At 34.3% G+C, this 27,241-nt stretch overlaps 3 protein-coding genes across 5 annotated transcripts; 1 reads left to right on the forward strand and 2 right to left on the reverse strand.

The window, feature by feature from the left end:
- Nucleotides 1-712: 712 nt before the first annotated feature.
- Nucleotides 713-19,267, reverse strand: cwf19l2 (CWF19 like cell cycle control factor 2). The gene is made up of 17 exons (XM_026281623.1): nt 19,117-19,267; nt 17,447-17,557; nt 16,911-17,036; nt 16,225-16,335; nt 15,421-15,540; nt 14,697-14,790; nt 13,382-13,491; nt 11,650-12,209; nt 10,088-10,196; nt 9,746-9,961; nt 8,867-9,004; nt 4,197-4,409; nt 3,997-4,113; nt 2,735-2,890; nt 2,445-2,525; nt 2,260-2,361; nt 713-1,111 (listed from the first exon to the last, which is right to left on the reverse strand). The coding sequence occupies exons 1-17, from the start codon at nt 19,207-19,209 to the stop codon at nt 971-973; spliced, it is 2,598 nt and encodes an 865-aa protein (XP_026137408.1). The 5' UTR covers nt 19,210-19,267; the 3' UTR covers nt 713-970.
- Nucleotides 19,268-19,300: 33 nt separating this feature from the next.
- Nucleotides 19,301-22,217, forward strand: LOC113114698 (gastrula zinc finger protein XlCGF8.2DB). 2 transcript variants are annotated; one of them, XM_026281624.1, is made up of 3 exons: nt 19,301-19,578; nt 20,010-20,219; nt 20,766-22,217. In XM_026281624.1, exons 2-3 carry the CDS (start codon nt 20,117-20,119, stop codon nt 21,749-21,751), a joined length of 1,089 nt encoding a protein of 362 aa, XP_026137409.1. In that variant the 5' UTR covers nt 19,301-19,578; nt 20,010-20,116; the 3' UTR covers nt 21,752-22,217. The 2 variants fall into 2 exon arrangements, with proteins under 2 accessions (XP_026137409.1, XP_026137410.1); XM_026281625.1 differs by having other exon boundaries at nt 19,301-19,512.
- A 1,705-nt stretch (nt 22,218-23,922) lies between these two features.
- LOC113114700 (zinc finger protein 135) lies at nt 23,923-25,615 on the reverse strand. Of its 2 annotated transcripts, none has more exons than XM_026281628.1 (3): nt 25,497-25,615; nt 25,067-25,200; nt 23,923-24,943 (listed from the first exon to the last, which is right to left on the reverse strand). In XM_026281628.1, the coding sequence occupies exons 2-3, from the start codon at nt 25,149-25,151 to the stop codon at nt 24,204-24,206; spliced, it is 825 nt and encodes a 274-aa protein (XP_026137413.1). In that variant the 5' UTR covers nt 25,152-25,200; nt 25,497-25,615; the 3' UTR covers nt 23,923-24,203. The 2 variants fall into 2 exon arrangements, with proteins under 2 accessions (XP_026137413.1, XP_026137412.1); XM_026281627.1 differs by having other exon boundaries at nt 25,067-25,205.
- Nucleotides 25,616-27,241: the final 1,626 nt, after the last annotated feature.

The raw sequence follows: 27,241 nt of genomic DNA on the forward strand, positions 1-27,241 counted from the left end.
GATGAAAAGTGTAATGTTAACTCACCACTGCAAGAAAAAGTGCCAGAAGTTTTGAGAAATCTGAATTGAATCTTATTTTGAAATGAATTGTGATATGTAAACAGAATTATGAGAAGAAAAAAAAAATTACATTTGTGGAAATTTTAAGAGCTAAGAAGTTGCAATCACATTTTTTTAATTCCATGGTGGGAACAAAAAACAGAAATGTGGAATGTTAACTCAGAATTGAAAGTAAAAAGTAAAAATTGTGAGATATAAACTCTGAATTGCAAGAGAGAAAAAAGTTTATATGTTGGAATTCTTAGTTTTTTTCTCAAAATTGCACGTTTATGTCTCACAAATGTAATTTTATAACTTGCATTCAATTTTTTTTCAGAACTAAATATTTTTGGGGTGTTTTGTCTTCTATGCTTTTTTGCTTCTATGCTGTGTTTTTTTTAAAGCAGGTTTCTTTAAGAAACTTCATTTGCAACATAACAGTTGAATGTGCGTGTTCCTGAAAAGCAGCACAGCCTAAAATACAGCTATAATAACAAAATTGATTTCTCTTTCTTTCACTAAATTAATGGTAGGGCATAAACAACATCACCCCACAGTGTGCTCAACTGAGTGAACTCAAGGTCAGGTTCACAGGAAGGAGTGAGCGAGCGAGCGAGACGTCATCTAAACATAATCAGATTATAAAGCCAGAGCACATAATCAGCTGAGCAGCTGGAGGTCTTGTAATATTTTATTCAGAGTTTAATTGCTCAGGAAAACATGATTTACATCAACACTGGACGAGAGCAGGTATTATATTTAAGAAAACACCAAATATATTTTTAAAAAGAAGAAGCGTTTACCTAGATATGAAACATGCCAGGTTTAAATGCCTATTTTCGAAACATTTTACTTTAGAACTAGAGCCATTGACACAAGACAAGCCTCTAAAAATTACAATTCAATTATGTAAAAGTCTCGACAGAGTTGTCTAGCTATCGGTTTTAGTGCAGTCAAATTCTTTCCACCACTGAGCGAACATCAGAACTTTTTTACGCTGGTCGTCGAAATTCTCGCGTATGGGTTTCCGCCAGCGTCTCGGTTCCAGGTCCATCATCCCGCCCAGGATTTCCTGATACAGACAGATCAAATCTCCGTCAAAATGCTGATTTGTTATTCTGAAAACTTGACTCAAAGTGTGATTTTAAGGGTTAATGAACTGAGAAATCTAAATTCCCTTGATCTTTTAACATGTATGAGGTCACTGTTCTGTAAAACCACGATATATATATATATCCTGTGAGCCCTGGCCACTTATTCGCGCATGTAGTGTTTATGAGAGAGGAGCAGGTCTACGCAGAAACCAAATGATAAAGATGCTCTGAAGTCAACAAGTTGCTGTGCAGTGCCAAAGTTGTGGAAGAATAGTGTTTGCATTGCCTTCCTTTTGATCCCAACATTGGGAAGGATTACTGTTTACCGATACCGATACTTATCGATACTGTTATCGACACCATTTGGTGCAAAATGATATTAGGTTTTTGAAAATGTCCATTTATTTTATTACTGCGGAATATTAACAACTGTATTAATGTTCTTCAGTCGAGTTTTTTTTCTCTTTGTGTTTTATTTTATTAACATTAAAGGAATAGTTCACAAAAAATGAAAATCATGTCATCATTTACTCACTCTCAAGTTGTTTTAAAGCTGAATGAGTTTCTTCTTCTTTTGAAGTTATTTTGAAGAATCTGGGAAACTAAACAGTGTCTTTTATATATATTTTTTCCTACTATCAAAGTCAGTGGGGTCCAGCAACTGTTTGCTTACACATGTTCTTCAAAATATATTATTTTGTGTTCAGCACGAGAATAAATACAAAATAATACATGTTTGTGCAAAACATAAATTTTGGGGTGAACCAACCCTTTAATGGCAAGCTGCGTTATGTTTAGTACTGTCCCTTTAAGAGATGCACGCACCATTTCTCTCTTGCCTATTTACGTTCACTTTATAAATAATTAGAAACTAGAAATATAAAACTGTGTTAATATGTAAACCTTGTGTATTTTTGACACTATTAGTACAATCAGGGGGTTAAAACAGGACAGAAAATAGCCTATTACTTCTAAACTATGATGTTTTTTGATGTAAAAATAACATTATAAGTGGACCTCCGAGAACACTACAAAATAAAACCGAGGCAGTTCATGACCCCTTTAAAAATCCTGTTTTGCTCGGCTTGTTTGTAAAGCTTCACAATAAGACTACTGTCAGACTTACTTTGCCGAAATAGTGCGGGAACTTCTGCTCGTTCTCGATAACGTGCGCAAATCCACCCTGCAATCCAAAATCCACGGAGAAGTACGGCAACCCGCGAGGAACCTGAGAGAAAACACGAGTGATGTTAAACACTGAGAGAGAGGAGGAAGAATAAACGACATCAGGAGAAAACAGAAAACACTCACAGCTTGTCTGATGTCTCTGGATGACAGATCCACAACCTTTTTATTCATGGCCCATTCCTCGTCCGACTCCATTATGGCTTTCTGACAACAGTCGTACAAACATTTAAAATGTAACGTCTTCATTACAAAATTAACAATTTGTTTTCACAACAATATGTTGATCAAAACGCTCTTCTCAAAATAGGGTTTCTACAAAGATCTAAAGGGCAAATGAAGAGGAAAAGCACTTTCAGAATCAAAGCCGCTGAAGGACTGTTGTGACGCCAGTTTGAGGATTTTTGTTCAGTTACCTTAAAGTAAATGGGTGCCATGTCTCCGAGCTCTCTGGGCAGCGGCACACACTCATACACCATGTGCAGGTGCCTCTTCGGATTCATATGGGTCTCCAAAAACACACAGTCCAACTCCTGAGACTCGAACATGCGGACCAGAGCCCGTCTGAACATCTACGAGAGAGAGAGATAGAGAGAGAGAGAGAGAGAGAGACAGAGAGGGAGAGAGAGAGAGAGAGAGAGAGAGAGACAGAGAGGGAGAGAGAGAGAGAGAGAGAGAGAGAGAGAGAGAGACAAAAACTAAACTCCTGTTCTTCAGCAATGCTTTCTGTAAATATTTACCCTGTATTTACTAATTATTATTTTTTATGTGATTATATATGTACAATATTGGCATGAATAGTTTTTATTTTTTATTTTTTATTATTATTATTATTATTTTTATCTACATATCTGTACATCTATATATCTGTATAACTTGTTCACTGTTTATTGCTTTGGCAACATTGTGCTGTTTCACAGTCATGCCAATAAAGCTCATTTGAATTGAAAATTGAATTGAATTGAATTGAGACAGAGGGAGAGAGAGAGAGAGAGAGAGACAGAGAGAGAGAGAGAGAGGGAGAGAGAGACAGAGAGAGAGAGGGCAAATTAGTAGTGAATGATTTAATCCATTAATCAGCTAATCAAATGTTAATATTGATTTTTCTTAAAGGGATAGTTCACCAAAAATGAAAATGATGTCATTAATGACCCACCCTCATGTCGTTCCAAACCAGTAAGACCTCCATTTATCTTCTGAACACAGTTTAAGATATTTTAGATTTAGTCTGAGAGCTCTCAGTCCCTCCATTGAAGCTGTGTGTACGTATACTGTCTAATCCAGAAAGGTAAGAAAAACATCATCAAAGTAGTTCATGTGACATCAGAGGGTCAGTTAGAATATTTTGAAACATTTTGGTCCAAAAATAGCAAAAACGATGACTTTATTCAGCATCGTCTTTTCGTCCGTGTCTGTTGTGAGTGCGTTCACAACACTACACAACATGAACGGAGGTCTTCATTAATGACATAATTTTAATATTTGGCTGAACTAACCCTTTAAGTAATGGGAGTGGGTTGGAGACAAGACGACAGAAAGCACATCCTAATGGCCTTTTATTTGGGTGGCTGTTAAGGAGTTGCTAAAGTGTTCTGGGTGGTTCCTTACGCATTATTCATCCTGTAGCACAAACAGATGAGTATACATACACCAGCACATGTGTTTACATTGTTTGCACCTGTATTTCGCTCCAGATGTCCTCATCCAGACCCGTGGCCGCAGTGTGATGCTGGATCGGGACGATCAAACAGTGTCCTTCAGTCAGAGACACGCTGTTCGGCAGACACAAGTACACCTGCACAGAAGAAAACACACTCGTCATGTGATCAATGTGAAGAGTGCACTAAAATGCTGACGTGCAATAGTAATATATCGTGCCTTGTTCCCGACAGCAGCGATCAGATGTTTGGGCAGTTCAGGGCTATCAAAGCAGTGTCTGCACTTCTCCATCTGTCCGGCTAACCGCCGCGTCTCCTGCACCGCTTTGTTCCTCTGCCGCTCTTCATCTCGACCCGCTCTTTCCTTCTGAGCCGCGCTGGACACAAACATGTCATCCAGCGTGTAGTTATCGCCGTCTGTCCTCCCCATCATCTGCAAAGCACACAAATCCATTAATAACAGTGAAACAAACACACAGACACAGTTCTGTTTGCATGCAAGCTTTTATCAGTCACTTTATCTTGCATGCCTGCGAGTTTTATCTTGATTTAAGAGCTGAAAGCAGTTCAGGACAGAGGAATGAGAATCTTTTATGAGTCTAATAACTCATGCGCCAAAACAGAGGTAAGTTGATGAAAAGCTAGTGATTAGTTACACTGAAAGTGAAACTAAAATACTTGAATAAATGAGGCTGTGTGATAATCCGCTGTATTCAGTGCCTCGGTTCAAAGAGATCATAGATTTTCACTTCAACGCATTTGGGACACAGTAAGTGGTAATATAACTTTATTTACACATTTGCATTGTTTCCAAAATTGTTCTGGACAAAAGTTTACAGCATTTCACCAATGTTGGGACAAAATTTTGAGGACCTGAAATATAAAAAAAATATAAAAAAATTAAAAACAATTGAGGATTTGAACATTTGAAATTAATTAATTTTAATTTTGTTAATTTTGTAATCTGTAGTTTAATTAAAATAATTATTATAATTATTAAAAACTAAATTTTAATTTAATTTTGTACCACAGTATTATTGTAATAGATATAAAGATTATAAAAAATATATATATATATATATATTATTATTTTTTTAAAATTTTAGTTACTATAAAAATTACTTAATAGTAATGATAATAATAATAATCATCATATAAATACATTTTTATTTAAATATACATTTATTTTTAAATATATATATTTATTATTATTTATTATTAATAATTGTAAAATAAATGAATGTGAATGAATAAGTGAACAGATACATAAATAACCAAAAAAATTTAATAAAAATGTAACACCTGTGTCAATGTGGACTGCAACACTATTACAACTAAAAAGAGGTTCACTCGACTTTAAACCTTAAACTAGAAAGTCAAACCACTAAAACACTATTTAATAAAACATAAATAACCTTATAAAATAAATGTAATTAAAGATTAAGTATTTTATCTATTTACTTGCATGTCATGTGGCCTTGAAAATACATGAAAGATCTGAATTTTGGAAGCTTTACATACTATGACTTAAGGTGCCCTAATTATTAACTCGTATCCTATATAGGAATGATAATACCCAGATTAGGAAGAAACCATGCAGTTCTGCGAGAGAAACAGAGGTCAGGTGATCTGATTGGGTGGCAGGTGGTCATGTGATCTGACTGAGGGTCAGGTGCGGATTCACTGCTGATTGCAGGCAGACCTGCGGGTCATTATCTGAAGCAGAGTCCAGAAAGCAGTAGCAGATGCGACCGGGCCACAGAGATTACAGTAACAGAGCATGTGTGTTTCTCTCCAACACACACTAGAGAGCTTTAACAAGCAGACAAAGAGGCAATGTATCCGTAGCAACGGGTGATCTGTGTGGGAGGCGTGTCTGTTCACACTGGCATGTTTGATTGACAGATGGAGGGGAGCCAGGGTGACAGTGAGGGTGTTGGAGAGTCTGTCTGCACTTTCATTTCTAAGTTTATTCTCTGCTTTTATGCTTTCTGACTCCAGCTAATGCAAATAAAATCCTAGACAGAGCTGAGATTTTAAGGATAGCTTGTGTGCAGGTCTGTGGTTTATCTGACAGCTGTCTGGATTACATATACCAATCTACTAGATCTGCATTTTCGGGTTCATTTAAATGCAGGTTTTGTCAAATCTGGGTTACAGAAGACTTTTTAAGAATCAACACATAACACATGACTGTGTTTGCACAGTAAAAGTGGCTATTAAGCGGTTAAATAGATGCCAAGAATAATATCACACTGTTCAAATAGACCAATCAAAATATTACAATAACATCATGGTGGCTGGGTTTACATTCTATTTATGTCAAATCAAAATTAAAATGTAAATGAATTAATCAAATAAATAATAAATATACAAAGTTGCAAATTTTACAATAAAAATATTGCATTGTATTACTGTGAACCAAAGGAGATTTTCATATTCGAATTATACATTTACATTTTTTTCACATTTGAATTTAAAATAACAAAATTAATTAGTAAAAGAATCAAAAGGAGATTTTTTTTCCCATTTTTATTAAATTAATTTTTTTATAATTATAAAAAAATCACATTAAATAATTCAAATTAAATTAATTAATGCATTAAATTAATAATTAAAAATCAAATGAATTATTTAATTCATTAAATAAATAATAAATAAATAATAAGGTACAAGTTACAATAAGCTTTGATTTGTTAACTTGTTAACATAGTTAACTAAATTAATAATATTGATTAATTTGAACAATCAAAAATTCTCGAAAGAATGTATTAATTTTAGTCAATGTTTTTTTTTTACTTTTATTAGTATATTATTAAAATTCAAGTCACATCTGTTCGTATTATGTAATGGAACTGAATTAACAATGAACATCTGTATTTTTATTAATTAACAGTAAAGAGAAGAATAAATACTGTAACTTGTATTGCTCATTTTAAGTAACTTTTATTTAATTAAACAATTAACAATAACTAATGGAACCTTATTATAAAGAGTTACTATATGTAAAGTAAAATGATGAATCAGGAAACGAATCAGGAAATACCATCATGAAAATGTAATTATGCAAATAAACCCAAGTGAGAAAATCAACTGCATATTTAGCATGCAAATATTACAATAGCATGATTGCTGTTTGTGATATTTCAAATTGTGTATAGTCTATAAATGCTTGACCATGAGAAAGGCACAAACTTTACACTTTACAAATAAAATGTTATAAAACAAAGATGATAATGAGGAAATTAATGCTGAAAAAGACACCAAGCATATTTCAGCATGCAAACAATTTTTACATTCTACTTATTTTAATGTAAATGAATGAAACAAATAAATAATAAATGAATTAACAGTTGTAAATATTACAATAACAAATAATACATTGTATTACTGTGAACCAAAGGATATTTTTATAATTTAATTACATTTTAATTTAAAATAACCAAATAAATTTAAGAATCAAATGGAGATAATAATTTTTTTTCATATTTTAAATGTACATAAATACATAAATGTATTTTTAATAATTAAAATTCAAATAAATTGATTAAATTATTAAAAACAAATAAATTATTTAATTAACTGAATAAATACTTAATAAATAATTAATAAAAAGAAAAGGCAAAAGACACCAAGCATATTTCAGTATGCAAACAATTTTTGGGGAGCAAAGTAAACCAGCAAAATAATTGACTGTCAGTTAGATTTTAAACCGCGAACATTCTATAAATGTGACGTCAACATTCTAAAAATTCTCTACAAAGGTTTGAATGGAGAGGAACGTTCCGTAGTTCAGCTGAAACTGATACAATATACGATGCAGCCTTACACGCAATGCAATTACACAAACACACACAACACCAAACACGGCTACTGGTGAAACTGGTGACATAAATATATTAATAACACTCAGCTGCTATGCCATGGTAACTTGGCAGAGAGAGAGAGAGAGACGGAGAGTTGTGCCGCTAAAATGTGCAAATGTTTGTCACTTTCATATTTCTGTTCTCCATGGTAACCGTGACGTCTTAGTTTATCAGAACAGATTTTAGTAGCCCTGCCCGGGTTTAAAATCAGAGAAACACCAACTCACACGAGAGCCAGAGAGAAGAGGACAGACTGAGAGATTGATCACACCGCCACCATCTGCTGAACATAGACGAGCTCTGATTTATTAAAGTGGACGAACATTTCTATACGTCACACATGTGCTCTAGTGTCTTCAGGCTAAAAATAGCAATTACATTGATGCTCATTTGCATAAAAGCTAAAAAAAATTGATTGCAAAGCAACAGCACTTTTTTTCAGTTGTGGTTTTAGTTATTTTAACACATAAAATTTAACAAAAAAAGTTTAAGCTTTTTTATGTTATTTTATTTCAGTTTATGTTTATACTATTTCAATCAGTGTTATTTAGTATCATTAAGATATTATTATTATAGTTTTTATTAATATTTTCAATCAGTTTTTATTTTACATTTTTTCTTTTTCCTACACGTTTTTGTTTGTTTTAAAAAATTCTTTCTAGTTTTTATTGATTTATTAATATTTCAGTTTTACCTATTTCAGTACATCAAATTAAATTCAACTAAAATGAGAAATGTTACATTGGAAACTTACTGAAATAAAGTTTTTGATATTTAATTTCAGTTAAAGTTTATTTTATGTAAAGAAATTTTTTTTTTTTTTATTATTGAATTCAAGTAATGAAGTATTTAATAGTTTTAGTAAACAGTAATAACCCAACCCTGAATCAGTTTTTTTTTTAATGCATATTAAATCTTTGTGAACACTGTTTAGAAACACTAACAGACTGTTTTCTGCTGCCTGGCTAAACTCCACACAGTCATCGATCAGTGTTTGGTGTGTAAAGAGTCAGTAAAGGCTCACCTTGGCTGCCATGCGTGAATAAAGAGCGTTCTGATCTTCAGCGGAGCTCATCTTCTCCCGTCTGACCATCTCTCTCAGATCCATACCATCGTCATCATCAAAATAGCGCACACGCTCACCGTCCTGGTGCGTCTCGATCTAAAAATCACAGAAGAGGAGAAAATGTGACCTCGTTTGAAGTTTTAGATTACCAGGCTGAAAGTTAATGTTAATTAGAACTCCAATCAAATTCCCATATTTAGCCAAATCACATCATTTCAGGAAAAAGGTTTCAGTTACTACACAGTACAGCTAAACCTTTTAAAAAATATTTTTGTTATTTGAAATAAAGCTGATATAAAATATGAATACTAGCCTCTTAACGGTCACTGACGTTTTTGAAGATAGACTTGAATGTGCATGATACAAGCCTACATTTTTATAATTCATGACTGAAAACATTTTGTAACATGATTTTGATGTACCATTTACATGGTAATGCAATGTCTGATTTTAAAATGGGTTTTAAAGGATGTATTTTGAGATTTTATGTTTTCAGTTGATATATAATTTCTGATGATTCCTAAAATGTGATAGAAAAAAAGGCAACGAGGAAGTCTTTTTTTTTTTAACAAAGGTCAAAACTCCTGTTATAATGTAGATTTCTGAGGGTGCACTCTTGTCATAAATCAATCTATTACTTTTCATCAATTTTAACAAAAAAACATGGGTAAAATATATATTTGGGAGTCTAAGACCTTTCCAACGATATATAGTTTGTCTAGATTAGATTTGATTGTAATATAGTGAAGAAACCGTAGGTTATTATGTCAAGCAGCATTGTTTTTATGGTTTTAGTTCTAGTTAGCTCTAATATCAGTTCAGAGCAGTGTGTCTCACCGCTTTCTGCTTCCTCCGTCCTCCTCTTGGCTCCTGCGGTTGGGACGGGGCTTTGACCGGCCAGGCTCGTCCTGAAGGGTCAGTCCTGAACAGCACCACGTCCTTCTCTGAGTCTGTTGGTGCAGACACCGGCTTGTTCTGGGCTTTTCTTTGAGCTCGGTTCTCTTTGGCTCGCCGGGCCGCTTGCATCTGAGCCTTCAGTTTTTCCACCAACGGCTGTGATTATTCACACACGATCAGAACACACCATCAGTATCTGAGTCTACTTCTAGCACATGAAGACCAAGAGCTTCCCACTAAAGAATCATGTTTAGATCACATGGAGTGTTTTAATGAGCTCACCGTGTTTCCCATGAGTTCTGCTTTGACGAGTTTGGCTCCCAGTTTATTCATCTCTTCATCCGTCAGGATCACCTCTTCCTCTTCCTCTTCCTCTTCCTCGCTCTCTGAACTGGTCGAATGACAAACCAAATCAGTTTTAGCTTAAGTAACATTCACAAAAGCATACATTTTATGAAAAACTTGTATAGAATTTTTTTTTCCCTCACTTGATGACATTTCCAATGAATAAATTGTGATTACTTGATACAAATTTCTAAATGTTTTTGTTTTTATATTTACAATGCAATATTTTATACATTTTAAATGTTAATATGTGACCCTGGACCACAAAACTAGAGATTAATACATCATCTCAAAGTTAATAAATAATCTTTCCATTGATGTGTGGTTTGTAAAGATCAGACAATATTTGTTTGAGATACAACTATTTGAAAATCTAGAATCTGAGGGAGCAAAAAAAATCAAAATATTGAGAAAATCATCTTTAAAGTTGTTCAAATGAAGTTCTTAGCAATGCATATTACAAATCAAAAATTAAGGTTTGATATATTTACACTGGAAAATGTATTAAATATCTTTACTTAATATCCTAATGATTTTTGGCATAAAAGAAAAATCGATAATTTTGACCGATACAATGTTTTTTTGGCTATTGCTACAAATATACCCCAGAGACTTCAGACTGCTTTTGTGCTCCATGGACACATACATTTTAATTGCAAAATAAATATATTATTTTGTAATAACATATACGTACATTTACACACACATATACATACATGCATGCATACACAAATACATACCGAATTTTTCGGACTCTAAGTCACACCTGAGTATAAGTCGCATCAGTCCAAAAATACGTCGTGATGAGCAAAAAAACATATATATGTTGCACTGGACTATATGTCGTATTTATTTAGAACCAAGAACCAAGAGAAAACATTACCATCTACAGCCACGAGAGGGCGCTCTGTGTCTTCAGTGTAGACTACAGAAGAACTGAGCAGCATAGAGCGCCCTCTGGTGGCTGGAGACGGTAATGTTTTCTCTTGGTTCATGTCTCTTAGTTCATTTCTCTCGGTTCATGTCAAATTAATTTTGATAAATAAGTCGCACCTGACTATAAGTCGCAGGACCAGCCAAACTATGAAAAATACGGTACATATATATATATATATATATTAGACAGACACACACAGACACAGACACATATTAGACAGAAATATAAACCATACATTACAAAAAATTATAATAATATTGTATTCAAATAATATAATTAATTTTAATTAACAATAATTATAGTTTAGAGTAGGTAAATAAATATTCATTATAAAATGTATAAATGTACATGACACGATGGAAATCTTAGTTCTTCAAAGAAAAACAGCAGTTAAGGGGGTGAATTAAAGCAAGAAATATCAGAGAAATATCCTATTTTTTTAGTTGTTTTGTCTTATTTTAAACAAGTGAAATGTTGAAAAACTGTCTTCTACTGTGGGTGAAAAGGTCAGAATGACATATAGTGACATCTCTTCTAAAACCACATGATCCTTTATTCTGACCTGCTCACTGTTGTTGTAGTTTTGCTCTCTTCCAGCAGGGCGGCGCTCTTCTCTGTGTGTTTCGATGGGATCGGTGCCTCCTTTGGATCCTGCACAGCACTGCTCTTCCTCCAGGCAGGCACAACACCATCTTCATCATCAACAACAGGTTTCCGGAATCCTGCACTCTGATTGGACGTAGAGCCTTTCGGCCCCGCCTTCCTGAACCCCGCCCCTCCACTCACATCCTCAACAGGTTCTGAGGGTTTGAGGAACTTGAGTCTGGACAGAGAGGAAGTATTGTGTCTGTGCGAATGTCGATCCTCGTCTGGATCCGGCCGGGATCTCGGAGTGCGTTCGTCACGGCCTCGAGATCCTCTCTCATAGTCTCGCTCTCGTTCTCTCTCAGCGTGTGGAGATCGGTCTCTCCGTCTGTCCTCTCGGTCTCCTCTCCTCCATCTCTCCCTCCCTTCCTCTCTGTCGTCTCTCCTCCATCTCTCTCGCTCTCCTCTCCTCTCATCCCTCTCTCCATATGCTGCCTCTTCTGCCTCTCGCAGTTTCTTCTGGAACTCCTCCATCGACTGCAGTGAGAACAGAGAACCATCAGAACACATCATTAAAGCCTGTTTCCACTTGAAGCAGAATAAATTCAGTTTACACTCATTTAAAAAAAAAGTCAGGTTCCAGAGGTATTAACTGATGGTATACGAATCTGATAGTCATCATTCAGCATACATTTAAAAAATTAATTTTATTAATTTTTTTACATTTTTTTTTACAAAAGCATATTTACAAGCTGTACCACCCATGAATCCTGAAGATGAAAACACACACACACACACACACACACACACACACATATATATATATATATATATATATATATATATATACATACAATAACTAATACATAATAATAAGTATATATTATAATCAGTTATTATATATGGTATTTAAAACAATTGTTTTCCTCTCTCTCTCTCTCTTTTATATATATATATAAATAAAAGTACAATATTGCATTACATATCAATGACATTCATATTTTATTCATATACATTTATATACTAATATATGTTATAACATTATATTAAAATATATTTAATAATACACTATTGAAATAAATTATTTTGCAACAAATGTAAATATTTGTACAATTATTTTGGAATAAATGTTAAATATATTAATTTATATATGAATATACAACATATCACAATATATTAAAATAATAAATTCAAATATTATTTTGCAATAAATGTAAAATGTATTGTATTTTATACGTACAATCAATAGCTATGAATCATTCACTTCATATTATGCTTTTTTTTTTTACTATAAGACAAAATCTGTAATGTTTGATTCAAAAGTCTGATGTATTTCAGAGCGTATCTGTATGAAGACAGTGAAGAGCAAAACATTTTTCTACAAAATGCACTGCTACACAATCTGAAGCTGAAGAAAATCAGAAAATTTTCTATTTTAGATGAGTTCAGATCTTGCCGTCTAAACCGATTATCACTAGAGAGTAAAACTGGACAATGTGAAATAATACAACAACAGCGTCATCACATTGCATGTCCTTATTGGTGGCACAACAACAAAGATTTGATCAGTTTCATAAACAAATGACTATTATAAGCTAGTTCTTTAAATATGAATCAAATTAAGAAACATTGCCATAAACAAACAGTGTGTTGAAGTACAGAGAGATGCTATTGTTTACTGCTGTGTGTGTGTGTGTGTGTGTGTTCACCCCGTATCTCTCCGACACCACGCTCTCCAGACTGCGCTGTTCTCTGTCGGCCTGCTCTTTCATCCTCTGATATGACTTCCTGAGCCAGCTCACCCCTCCATCATTCACCACTCCAGCGGAGACAGAGAGAAATCAGTGTAAAACATCTGTCAAATAATCACTTCCCGCTCGGCCTGAACAGAGCTCAGATAAGAGCTGCGCTGTCAGCTTAACCTCAACGCCAAACGTCATGTGACAAGAGGAACACTATATTTAAATGACAAAGAAAATGCATTGAATGAAAATGAAAAACTCGCTCTACAAGAACAGTGGTTAAAAAATTAATAGTTCCACATAGTCCAACTTATGCATAACATCTGCAGCTTATTTTGTCACAAACAGCCAATTTAGCTTAAAAAAACCAACGTGTAAATGCTAATTTGACTTGTTTTTGACATTTAGGGTGAAACACATGAAATTTTACACAGCTCTGAACAGAGAACACAGACTGTGAAGATGGTTTTTATGGTCATGTTAATTTGATCTGACATTACAGATACCTGAATACATTCTAAACATTCTGCACATGAAATATAAATCAACAGGAGACAAAAATTGTTGTTTATCGCAACAAATGTCTGTGAAAGATGCTCACAAATGCAGTTTCTGCACAGGTAAAAATCATTGTGAAATGCTAGAACACTGTGAAATTATTATTATAATATTACAAATACTAAATAGTATATAATATATAGGACAAATGATCATTTTACAGAATATAATTTAAACTTCTTAAAGCAATCATAATAATCTGCAATATTAAACACATATATTAATAAGTGTTCCCATTTCATTTTATTTTTTCATAAGCTCCATGTTTTCTGTTTGAATTTTTCTCGCTTCTGTTTCTAATTTATTTATTTATTTATTTTATCCACTTTCCTAACTCAGCATCAAGGATATTTCATGGCGATCTCAGAATAAATTGCACAAGGTATACAATTAACAAAAAGTAATTCTGTTTCAGAAGGTTTAAGTAAATTTGAATAATCTAAAATGATGTATAATCAATCATACAAAAAAAAGAGGTAAAGAATAGTAAAAAAAACAATGTTGAACTCTTTTACACTGTTTACATTTATGTGTACAATTTCTGCTCAGAAATTGCTAGTAAATAACTACAAGAGTGACAAGTAACTATGAAGCTGAGACCAAGAAAGTAGTTTTGTGTAAAATGCACTCCAATAATCTTAGAAAAATCATTTTTTCCCACAGTGTTTAGGAACTGTATTTTTTCGGAGTCTTCTGGATCATCACACTTGGTTTCGGCATTTACCTTTTTTAACTGCGGTGCTGGAGGTGTCCTCTGGGGGCAGACCACTTCCTCCGTCCTTCCAGTAAGGGTTCAACTCTAACCTGTGAAGACCGGCCTGAGAGAAAGAGAGACACACACATGATAAACAAAAAAACCCACTACAAAGGTGCTTATTTTAACACTTGGTTGCATGGTCTAAACCCAGGTTTAATAGCTGTTTGCATCAAAATAATATATATTAAATAAGAATATTAAATTATGACACACTTGTACTGAACTACACAAATTGCTGTAGACGCTTTGCAAAAGAAAACGCTTAAAAGAGCAATTTCTGCAGAGATGCACAGCAATGAGAAACGCATTACGCTAAAACAGGCCACTTTTGTGTGTTAATAATAAAAGTTCAGTTTCACAAACTCTTTGCTTGTGTATTTTAATGCTATACCAGCATTCAAGGCCAAAAACATGTTAAAACAGGATCAAAAATATTTGTTAAAACAAACAAAAAATTTGCATTTGAATGCATTTGTTATTAGGATAAATTATGAAAATTCTTCATGTGTAATAGATTTTAATAGATATTTTTGAAAGCAGCATGCTCATTAAGAAATAATAAACCTTTTATTTTCTGGATAATTTTTTAAGATGCCCAACTTTGTCTTTTCCCAGTTTAACTACTGCTTTAACACTTATTACAAATGCACTGCCGTCTTCATGGGCCTTCTTGAGACAAAATGTGGCTCACCTGTTCAATAGACTCTGCTTTCTGTCTCTCCGCCTCTTTCTCTGCTTCCTTTTGTGCTCGTCTCTCCGCCTGAGAGGTCGTCTTCATCGCCAGGAAGTCAAAGGTCATCCATTCGTCTCTCTAGGAATGGTCAAATAGACAGAGGTTACAAAAAACAAAAATATTCTTCATCATAGTGGAAAATCTGGTCATAAATGAGAAAAAATAATTAAAAATTCCTATACTATTTTGACCCCACAAGCTATTTTATTGCTGCTAAAAATAACTACTCTAAAGGACAGAAGAGCATTCGTGTGCATCTCGGTTCATTCGTGCAAAGTTGAACCTTTCGTATCTTCGTCACATTGCTAGAAACACACACATGGCTTCAGATTGACTTCTGGTGGCTCTGAAAACAGACGTCAGTGTGAACGTCCTCACGGCTCAGAGAGAGCTCTTCAATTCAACTAATAACAGTATTGAAGTTTCCTCAAGTGGCTTTACTGTGTAGGACAACAATCACCCACTTTGAGACACACACACACACACACACACACACACACTCATGCTCTCTCATACTCTCAATGTCTTTCTGAAGACTGTGATTACGGCTCACAGCAAGGATAGTAATCAGATCGCATTACACTGCTGTATGACAAACCGCCTCCAGTAATTCTGGAGAAGACAGGTACTAGTATGTATAAATCTGTTCTCACTGAAAAGAGATTTTGGGGATATTGGGAGAGAGAGGTGATTTATCTAATATTGGAGCCCATTTCAGATAACCAACAAAACTCACTCTGCAACAATAGTGTCGGTTCTTACTTGGTTAGCACTGGCTGAGCTGACGGTGGGCGTGGCTTCATGCTCCGCCTTCCATGCCTTGTCTCCGCCCCCTGACAGAGCCGGGGCCTCCACCCATTCGTCCACAGAGTCCTGAAAAGAAAATATGATTTCATCCTAAAAAAAAATCACAATTTACTGCAACAAACTGAATAATGCAACCAGAAATACCTGGAGAACAGTTAAGTGTGGATTAAAGGAATGGTTCATGCAGTTGCTCTACAGTGAATGGGTGCCGTCAGAACGAGAGTCCAAACAGCTGATTAAAACATCACAATAATTCACAAGCAATAATCAGTTAACATCTTGAGAAGACAAAAGCTGGAGGAGGTATTATGGGTTTTAGCCAGAAGCGACATGTTGAAGTTAAAACGTTTTAATGCTGGATTTGTTTCATCTTTTGTCTTCTCCAGATGTTAACTGATGGACTGAAGTGGTGTGGATTATTGTGATGTTTTTATCAGACTCGCATTCTGACGGCACCCATTCACTGCAGTGTATCCACTGATGAGACACTGATACAATGTTACATTTCTCCAAATCTGATGAAGAAACAAACTCATCTTGGATGAACTGAGGGTGGGTAATATTTCAGTAAATTTTAATTTTTTTGTGAACTATTTCTTAAATGTGATTAAAAGGGCTAAACATAGCATCCAGGTACATACTTCAGAGCTGTCACAAGATGCACCTTCCTCATCATTTGACTCTTTCTTGGATTTCTTCTTCTTCTCTTTCTTACTCTTTTTGGCTTTCTTCTCTTTTTTCTTTTTCTTGTTTTTCACTGTATGCTCCTGTGTGCAAAAAAAATAAAATAAATAAAAATAATGTGAATCCAGTGTGAAGAGAGACCCAAGACAGGGTTCATCACATCTTGTTAAAAATAACATGAACTAGCTTTCAAGCATTTTAATTTCTACAGTATGATTTCTAAAGCATCGAGTGACACTGAAGACTGGAGTAATGAAGCTGAAAATTCAGCTTTGCATCACAGGAATAAATTACAATTTACACTATATTCAAATAAACAATAGTTGTTTTAAATCACAATAATATTTCACAATATAACTGTATTTTTTTATCAGATAAATGCAGCCTTGGTGAGCGGAAGAGATAAGTTAAATTATGATTAATCTTCAATAAACACATGCACATTTGTTTGGGTTTCTTGTCGTCCTCCGAGTTTGACAGTTTGACCTCTGACCTGGCCTATCTGCTGCAGTCGCAGGTCAACATCCGGAAGCATCCATGTGTCCTCGCCCCTGGCCTTCCTCTCGGCCTTCTTCCGCTCCTCTTTCTCATACTTCTCTTTAGCCTACAGAGAGATACAGAAGCGGGAGAAGTGGGGATTTCTGATTAATTAAGCAGATTAAGTATTTCAGGCTGTTTAAATTCTGATTTCATATTTGTCTGCTGCATCCGTTTGTGCACTGAGGTGATAAAGGTTTGTCAGTGTTATGTATGACTAAGGTAAATGTGTGCACAGAGAAAACCCAACACAGCTGGCAGAGAGATAACAGACAAAGCAAGATCTGGACACGTCAGAGATTACGGCTGGAATAGGAAACCACTTGTAATATTTCTGCAGCTTTTTAATTTTCTATGTGAAAACCACCCAGAATGACATTCTATATTTGCTCAAAATGCAACATCATAAGCATGTTTATTTCTGAGATGATTAAACATGCAGAGAAGTGAGATCGTCTAAAATAAAACATACATTTGTTTGAAATTTGTATCACTGTTTGCTGTTTCACATCGTATGTTTTTTAAATATTTATTATTTAGCATTAATATTCTATTAAAGTATTCATAAAATCTTTACATTAACATTTATTTATACATTTTTTATTTCCTTTTAATTTAATGTAATTTTATTCTTACATTATTTTATATATTTATATTTATCTTTCATTTTATAACAATTGTAATTTTAATATATATATTTTTTTATTTAATTTTAGAAAAATATGTGCTTGTGTCATTTTTAATGTCTTATAAATGTTTCTAATTAACTTAAATTTTATACCATTATTATGGTAAATGAACTTTTACTTTTATATTTATGGTAAAAATGTTGTGTTTTTTATGTGCTCATCATATATATAGTTTTTCCATATTTCTATTTAGCTTAAAAAACAATGCTTTAATACCAGATCATAGGAAAAACTTCAGCCAAAAATTCAAACATATTTGAAGGTCATGGCGCTTTCTTAAATCAGATACCATGAGAGTTTACTGTACAAAGGGAGGAAAAAAAATGTGTTTCACAAATACTCAAAAGCTTTTCTTCTTATTTGTACTTCTTACATAATATAACACATTCTATATAAATTGCAAATGTGAATTAATCATAACCATTATCATCCATGTTTGCACACCACCTTGTTCATCATCTAGAAGTTTTGTCCTAGGATGAATCGTGTTTTGTGGACTGTTAGCGACACCCGGAGGTAGTATGTGGGTATGATTTCATATATAGAAAAAAATCTCTCTTAAACAATTGGTATTTTGGACACGTATTTTTCTCGATTCAATGCTGATATAACATCGCATTTTATAACAGGATATAAAAGATGTTGTAAATTATTTTAATAATACTTTCGCAAGGACAATAACGTTATATTTTATTGATTACTTTTGTAAAATGAAACATATTTACATAGAAATAAACAACAAATATTGACAAACGACATATAAAGAATCTCAAAACACGCTTAAAGAGACAAAAGATTAGAAAATGACATTAATTAAGAGTCGAACTGTAACGTGAATGTAAACAAAACTGTCAAATACAGCATTCGCTTCTTATTCTGCTGGGTTTTAAAGACTTAATATGACTGAACATTAGTTTAAAGCGTTAATTTGTTTTACCTGTTGTAAAACGAGCTCTCTTTCTTCTCTTTTGGACTCTTTTCTTGATTTTATGCTGTTTGCGCTCTCAAAACTCCCTCCGTACGCTGCCATGATGCTGCCGCCAACGCGCCCCAACTGTCGCGAAGATCTACCGTAATGCGTCTGTCGCAGCGGATGCTACTCGCCTGTTTCCCTCCAGGGGGCGATTGATGCTGCTGAGCCCAATTGAGACGCATTGAAGCCTAAGGACGGATACATTTTTACAGCAAAATCATATATTCATGATTTTAAGACGAATCGAGATGTTCGTGCTTCATACACTGTTAAAGCGCATTTATTAAAAAGCATGCGCAGTACGGAAGGTGTTCACGACAGTGATGACGCGTTTGAGACAGCAATATGAAATCGCATGATGTGAGTTTTAATAACAAAAACATTAAATACACAAAAACGGGAGGGGAGAGGAGATAGAGACAGAAGGTAAAACAAATCAACACTCTAAATTGACATTTTCTATGCATGTTGGCTACATAGGTGGGTAACATGCAATGTAACACTTGGCTGTTTAAACTGCTTTAATTAAATGCCACGAGATGAATTTATGAATTATGCAGTTTTATTTATTATGATTAATGTGAAACCACACTGTGTTCGCTGTTGTCCCTTGAACATAAGCATCAGCGTTATAAGTGATGTATCACTTGCATCACGTGTACTGTTGTGTTGAAATATATAAATAAAAATAAATTAAAAGTAATATTATTAATTATTTGGCTTTGAGTCAAGGTGTGTTCTCAAATGCATGGGAGAAGAGAAACTTACAAACTGTGTAATAGAATCAGGCGAAATTAAAAAGACAGGTATAATAATTAGCATAAAACAAATACTAACTTATTATTTTTGTCTTTTAGGACAGAACTAGTCCTTTGGCCCATTCACAGCTCAGGCTGCTATCATATTCACATCATCCTACAAGAGAGGAACAATCTCCAGGTGTAACAAGTGAAATAAATGTAGAATGTATACTACGGTAAAGACAGAGTTTATTAAAGAGGAGATTGAAGACATGAGTGATCCAGAACCATCCAGAATGAAACATGAAGATACTGAGGAACAAACAGGTTGGTGTCCATTCATGATCGATTATTATGATTGCTAAGGAATATTAATAAAGCAAATCTCCAGTTGAAATCTTGTGGCTCTGTTTACAAAATCGTACACATTATAAGAATGTTTTTCCATTAAGTTATTAAAACATTCAAAATCTCCCATATTTAAACTGTTTTAAAAACGTGCTTTTATTAGTCATGTGAACATTCCATTTTAGAATTTTGTAAACATTAAGGGAATGTTACTTTTTGAATGTTCTCTGAATGTTCTGAAACGAGGAGTAACATTTAAAAAAAAACATTAAATGAACGTTCCACCAAAACTTTCCAAGAACAATGAAAGAATAATATTTTGAGAACATTATCAAAGACGTTCTACATTCTATTAACCTTACTAAAATAATTTCCAGAATGAATGTTGCATGAAATACATTTACATTTTTTTTACCCTTGTATAGTGATCAAATGGCATTGATTGAGCATGATAGAATTTAATTCTAGCATATCAAATATAATTTTAATTGACTTTGTGTGTACGTCTGTGTGTGTTCTTTGCAGACTTGACACACTTAAAAGAAGAAAGTGAAGAACTGGTGGAAATGGAGGAGAAACATCACAATCAGGACACTTTCAGAACTGAAGGAATGTGTTCGGAGACTGAGAAGAAATCTCAAAGAAGCGAAGCCAAAAACCCCTTCACATGTCCAAAGTGCGGGAAGAGCTTTACGCGTAGAGACAGCCTTAAGGAGCATCTACGAATTCACACGGGAGAGAAGCCCTTCAGCTGCCATCACTGCGGGAAGAGTTTCACGCGGAAAGAGAGCCTGAAGTATCACCTGCGGATTCACAGCGGAGAGAAACCATACACCTGCCATCAGTGCGGAAAGAGCTTCACCTTCAAAAACAACCTCAAGGTTCACCTGAGAATACACTCCAGGGAGAAGCTGTTCATCTGCCCTCAGTGCGGAAAGGGCTTAACGTGTAAAAAAGGTCTTAAGAATCACATAAGGGTTCACTCGGGAGAGAAGCCTTTCAAATGCCATCACTGCGCAAAGAGTTTTAAATGGGCGCACAGTCTCAATAATCACCTGCATTCTCATTCTGGCGTGAAGCCTTTTAATTGTGTTCACTGCGGAGAAGGTTTCACGTCGTCATCCATCCTGAAAAACCACCTGAAGGTCCACGCGAACGAGAGGCCGTACGTGTGCTCCTTGTGCGGAAAGAGCTTCATATGGCCGGGCAATTTTAAAGAGCACCAGAAAAGACACAGCGGGGAGAGAGACCACGTGTGCTTTGAGTGCGGCAAGACCTTCACCACAGCCAAACGTCTGAAGGAGCACCAGAGGATTCACACCGGAGAGAAACCCTACAAGTGCACGCTCTGTGACAAGAGCTTCACTCAGTCGGGATCGCTGAAGGTTCACGAGCGAGTGCACACTGGAGAGAAACCATATCACTGCCCTTCATGTGGGAGGAGTTTCTCACAGCTAACCAATCTTATTACTCATATTAAAAAACACTGCAAGAAATCATCACGCTCTTAAAGATGAACATGCTTTGAGATGCCGTAGAAGAACCGTTTTGTCTAAATGTTTTTTTGTGGTGGAAGAAGGTTCTTCAGATTCTAAAAAGTATTTTTATAAGGAAGTTTGACTGAATGGTTCTTCTATGGCATCGCTGTGAAGCACATTTATTTTTTAAGAGAGACGGTCAAGTGTTTTTTATGCTCAACCTTGACAAAACAATTCTATTATAATTCGAAATAACAGTTTTCTGTTAATATATTGTTGAATGTAATTTATTGCTGTGATCAAAGCTGAATTTTCAGCATCATTACTGCATTCATTCAATTATTTGGCTCTTGTGTATAATTCGCTGACTGTACATGAGAAATAAAAAAGTCCAATCTTGCACAATATTGTGTCAGGTGACCTGCTACATTTGAATTCATCAAAACATGAAATAAATCAATATCATGACAATCTGAAGATTATGTATCGATTGGAAAAAGCTATTTCATCAATTTGTTTGATAGTGTGAATTATAGGCGCCTATTTATCTGCAGACACTGTTTGGCTAAAAAGCATCTCATTATTATATAGAAAGATAAAGAGTTAAGGGAAATAAATGCAATAATATTTAAATGTAAAAAGAATAAACCCAAAGAAAAGGTTGCAATCAACAAACAGCTTGTTTTCAAAATCCTATAAAAGCTAAGCAAACGTAGACTACCAGTAATTAAACACATTTATTTAAAGTACACAGATTTTAAACGCATGCAATGAATAAAACGTCTTCCAGGATAATATCGGTCGATTGTTTTTAGTGAATTAATAACATAAACATGAGCTGTGTAACTCAGTTCATGACTCCAAAGCTGATTTGTTCAATCAGTCAGATCAAAATCCTATCAAATTTTGCATTTTTTGTTTTATTTAAATATGAATCCTATTGTTTTTTTTTTTATCTGTGGCAGAAAGGGGCTTCCATAGTCAAGTATTTATGTGAAGATAAATATAACTTAGCTATATTAGGTTATCATTATTGAAATTCATTTTTTAACCCATCTTTATATTAAAACAATTCCTATGATTTTATAATTATTATACTTTTTTAATGAATTGTATAATTATTGCATTATATGATTCTATAATTATTAATTACAGCCAGCACAAATGGTGAACGTATGTGTTTGTCACGTGTTTTGAATCATCAATGGACACCAAGCTGGACACCAATCTAAACCAAAACTCATTTGATGCGGATTCAAATCTCAAACTTGACTTTAACTGGAGACGTTTGCAAATATAATAATTTTAAATCATTTATAGTTTTATTACCATTGAGACAAAACAATGAAGATAATTTTAAATCAATGCAGGATTTCAAAGTAGCTATTGTCCTAATTGTGGGATGCAACGTTTTGTTTGACACGTGAAGATCACGAAGAAAGTTTTCTGTCTCTACTTGCGTCCTTACAACTCAATATTATATCTGAGACTCCTTCAGATATCAACCAAACATTAAAATGTTTGTTTACATGTATTTCTATTTAGTTAGTATCATATCTAAAATCCAGACAATATGCAAATTTAGGCATTACACTCAGGGTCACTGCACATATATTGTAGGCTATAGACAAAAGCAACTAAGTTACTAATTAGAAATACATTTCAGAATTTTAACTAACATTCTGGAAAGGTTCATTAACTGTAATTATAAAATATTCTTCTGGTAACAAAAATAAAACGATCAAAGTCTTTAATAACATTCATAACATGAATATTATTTTTCAGAAAGAAAAAAAAATAGTTGTTGATTATTTTTTTATAAAGTCCAAAATTAATAAACATTTAAAAATAATGTACACGTTTGCAAAATGATAAAATGGAACTTATACATATTTTCTCTAACGTTTGCACAACTAAGAAATATGTATAATAATTTTTTTTAATACTTAAAAAATGTAACTTAATGAGATTGTAAGCAAGACATTCTTAGAACCTGTTTTTGTTAGCTGGGTATGTTCCAACAGAGTTATAAACATTTAATTTCTCTGAATATTTAAAAATCTGATTATTAGATGAAGCTGGATGCCTCTACCAATGAAACATCGCTTTACAGAATCAATGCAGTTGGTTAATTAAACAGCTGACAAAATACACAGAAAAAAAATCTTTTTTAAAATAAATCATTTTATTAACATCAAACGCTCAGCAAATTCATCACCTTTGAAAGTGATTTTAAAATGCTCCTGTCTCTGAATTAGAAGAACAGATTAAAACATAAAAAAACTATAATAAGGGATTTATACATTGCATTACATAAGTGTCGAATAAATTTCCTTCTGTACAGAACCCATATACATTTAAAGGAATTAACCAAATTTATTTTAATTTATAAAGTCATATCCATGCATAAAAAAATAAAATGCAATGACAAACTTCATGCATGCATTATCTGAATCTCATATCGTGTAATTGATTTTAAAAGCATTCAATCTGTAGATAAGACCTGCTCACTGTGACAGTGTTTCTCCGTGTGACTCACCAGACTACGCACGCGTTTGAAACTCTCTCCACACCGAATACAGTGATACGGTTTCTCTCCAGTGTGAACTCGCTCGTGTATTCTCAGGTGTTCAGGCCGAATGAAACTCTTGTCACAGTATGAGCACTTGTTAGGTTTTTTTCCGATGTGAATTTTTAAGTGCCTTTTTAAATCACCAGCTGCAATAAAGCACTTTCCACACTCACGACACGCATGATCTCTCTTACCGGTGTGTATTATCTGGTGTTGTTTACAATGACCAAGCTGTCTAAAACTCTTTCCACAGTAAGAGCAGGAATAAGGCTTCTCATTTCTATGCAACTTCATGTGTCGACTGCGACCTGACAATGACTTTAAATCTTTTCCACACTGATCACAGTTATATGACTTTCTTTTAGCGTGCACGTTTAGGTGATTTTTAATACTGCCCGTGTTTTTTTTCTTCGGTTTCTCTTTATTATGTGTTCTCTGATGCCGTTTATAAGTGTCCGGTCGTGAATAACTCTTTCCACACTGAGTGCATGTGTACTGTTTCTCTCCAGCGTGGACTAACATGTGCCTTTTAAGGTATTCTTTGCGCTTGAAACTCTTTTCACACTGTGAGCAGGTGTGTTCAGTTTGTGTTTTCTGAGTGCTGGACTCGCGTTTCTCTTCCTCTTTGTTCGGTTCTTCGGGTTCCATCTGGTCTAAAATAAACAAGTTAGAATCAGTTGACATTCACACTGCATTTATCATCAATATTGGCCTAATACTTCATTTCTCATAGCTTCCAAAAAGTCAATAATGAAGAATCATGAATGAACACCGACCTGTTTGTTTCTCAGTATCTTCGTGTTTTATTCTGGATGGTTCTGGATCACGCGCGTCTTCAATCTCCTCTTTAATAAACTCCATCTTTACCACAGTATGACACAGACTTCAGCTGCTGCACCTGGAGTTTGTTCTTCTCTTGTAGGATGATATGAATATGAATATAAATTATATATATATGAATATATGAACCAATTTGGCTTCACTGATCATTTTCTGACAGGAAGACCCATAAAAAGGGGGGGGGGGGTGTACATTATTAGTATATAACAACAACAAAAAATTACAAAGGGTTAAATTATCAAATTATAAGTTGCATTGCACATAATTTCTTAAGCATCAAACAAAACAAAACAAAACAAAACAAAGAAGTATTCACATATTCAATACTAATATAAAAGCAGTGCGTATTTATTATTAGTTAAATACCTTTTCTATCAAGGTGGTCATGTCAAACTCTGTGAATCGGGAACATCTCTCACATGTTGCTACAAACAGATTAAAAATACACGAATTTATTCTTCCTCCTCTGCTTCTTCGTTTTCCAACAGCTGCTGCCAACCAATGTAAACAGGCGCATTAGCGCCCCCTTCTGCTCCGGAGTGTGGAACAGATTTACAGGCGCTTCTCAATACATTAGAATGTCAGGGAAAAGTTCATTTATTTCAGTGATTCAACTCAAATTGTGAAACTCATGTTTTAAATAAATGCAATGCACACAGACTGAATCACCAACAATTCAACCCTGACAGAGGATACTAATTGCGTCAATGCATAAGTCAACAAAATTCTGATAGGTTCCAAAACCTATAAACTTAGACGGTCTCCACGTATATGGACATAAACATCTCCAGCATATCTTCCAGTGATTGTAGCAGGCGTCAGCACTGGTGAAGAAGACACCTCACCTCATGGCCGGATGTACGCAGAAACTGTTCTTCTCACAGAGCATACGTGCTGACACACACACACACACACACACAGAGAGAGAGAGAGACTTTATCTACAATTCAAGGTTTTCTAGCACTGGCAAGTGTCTTATCATTACGGTTGGATACACACACATAATATGCAGACATTAATCTTGAGGAATAGAAATACAGGATAGAACAGGATTCTTAATGTCTAATAAGTGCACATAAGGTTACCCACATGGAAAGAACCTATATGTGGATATATGTGCATATATGAAACCTATATGTGGTGTATATGCACATATATGTACATATATGATAATATATATGCGTATATATGCCACATATAGGCAAAATTGAGGTGCATATATGTGCATATACAGGAAATATAGGTCTCCTGTATTGCTTCTTCATATCCACATATAAGCCCTATACATACAAGATATGTCTTCTATATAGCTAATGGCAGGATCTGGTCATTTTGTAGCTCATATCTCATTTTTCTTACAATATGCCTATCTCATATTTTCTATTATCAAGGCAAAAACTAAGAATTAACGGGAAAAAAAATATGTAAGAACTTATAAATGTTTGAACATGTGAAATTGATATCACATGTAATGGAATTTAACTATGGCAATATATTAACATGATATACAGAGCCGGACAGTAACAGAGTACGTTTACTCGAGTACAGTACTTTTTTACAATTTTAAGGGATCTGTACTTTACTCGAGTATCATTTTGGGGAGTACTCATGACTTTACTCAAGTACATTTGAGAGGCAATTATTGTACTTTTTACTTTGCTACATTTCTATCCATAACCGTAAGTACCCATTACTTCTTCGGCCCAGTCACACGGAGACAGACCCCCGATCATACAGTAATTTTGGAAAATGTGCTCATTTGGAACTGTGAAGTTCACAGACCGCAGCAGTTTGTAAATCAAGATATATGTGTGTGTGCATCAGAAATACATTTCTGAATCTTGTCCTGTGCATTTGTTGAATCTTGAGTGCATTTGTAAATGTTGTTTGCATTTCTGAATTGTGTGTGTATTTCTGAATTTTGTGTGCATTTCTGAATTTGGTATGCATTTGTGAATTTTATGCGCATTTGTGTATCCTGTGTGTGTATTTATGAATTGTGTGTGTGCATATATGAATCCTATCTGTGTATATGTGAATGTAGTGTGTGCATTTATCTTTATTGAGACTCTTTTGGCTCCATAGATCAGTGGCATAAAAGTAATCATAAT

This window comes from Carassius auratus, chromosome 15 (genome assembly GCF_003368295.1).
Source record: "Carassius auratus strain Wakin chromosome 15, ASM336829v1, whole genome shotgun sequence".
Taxonomy (NCBI): Eukaryota; Metazoa; Chordata; class Actinopteri; order Cypriniformes; family Cyprinidae; genus Carassius; species Carassius auratus.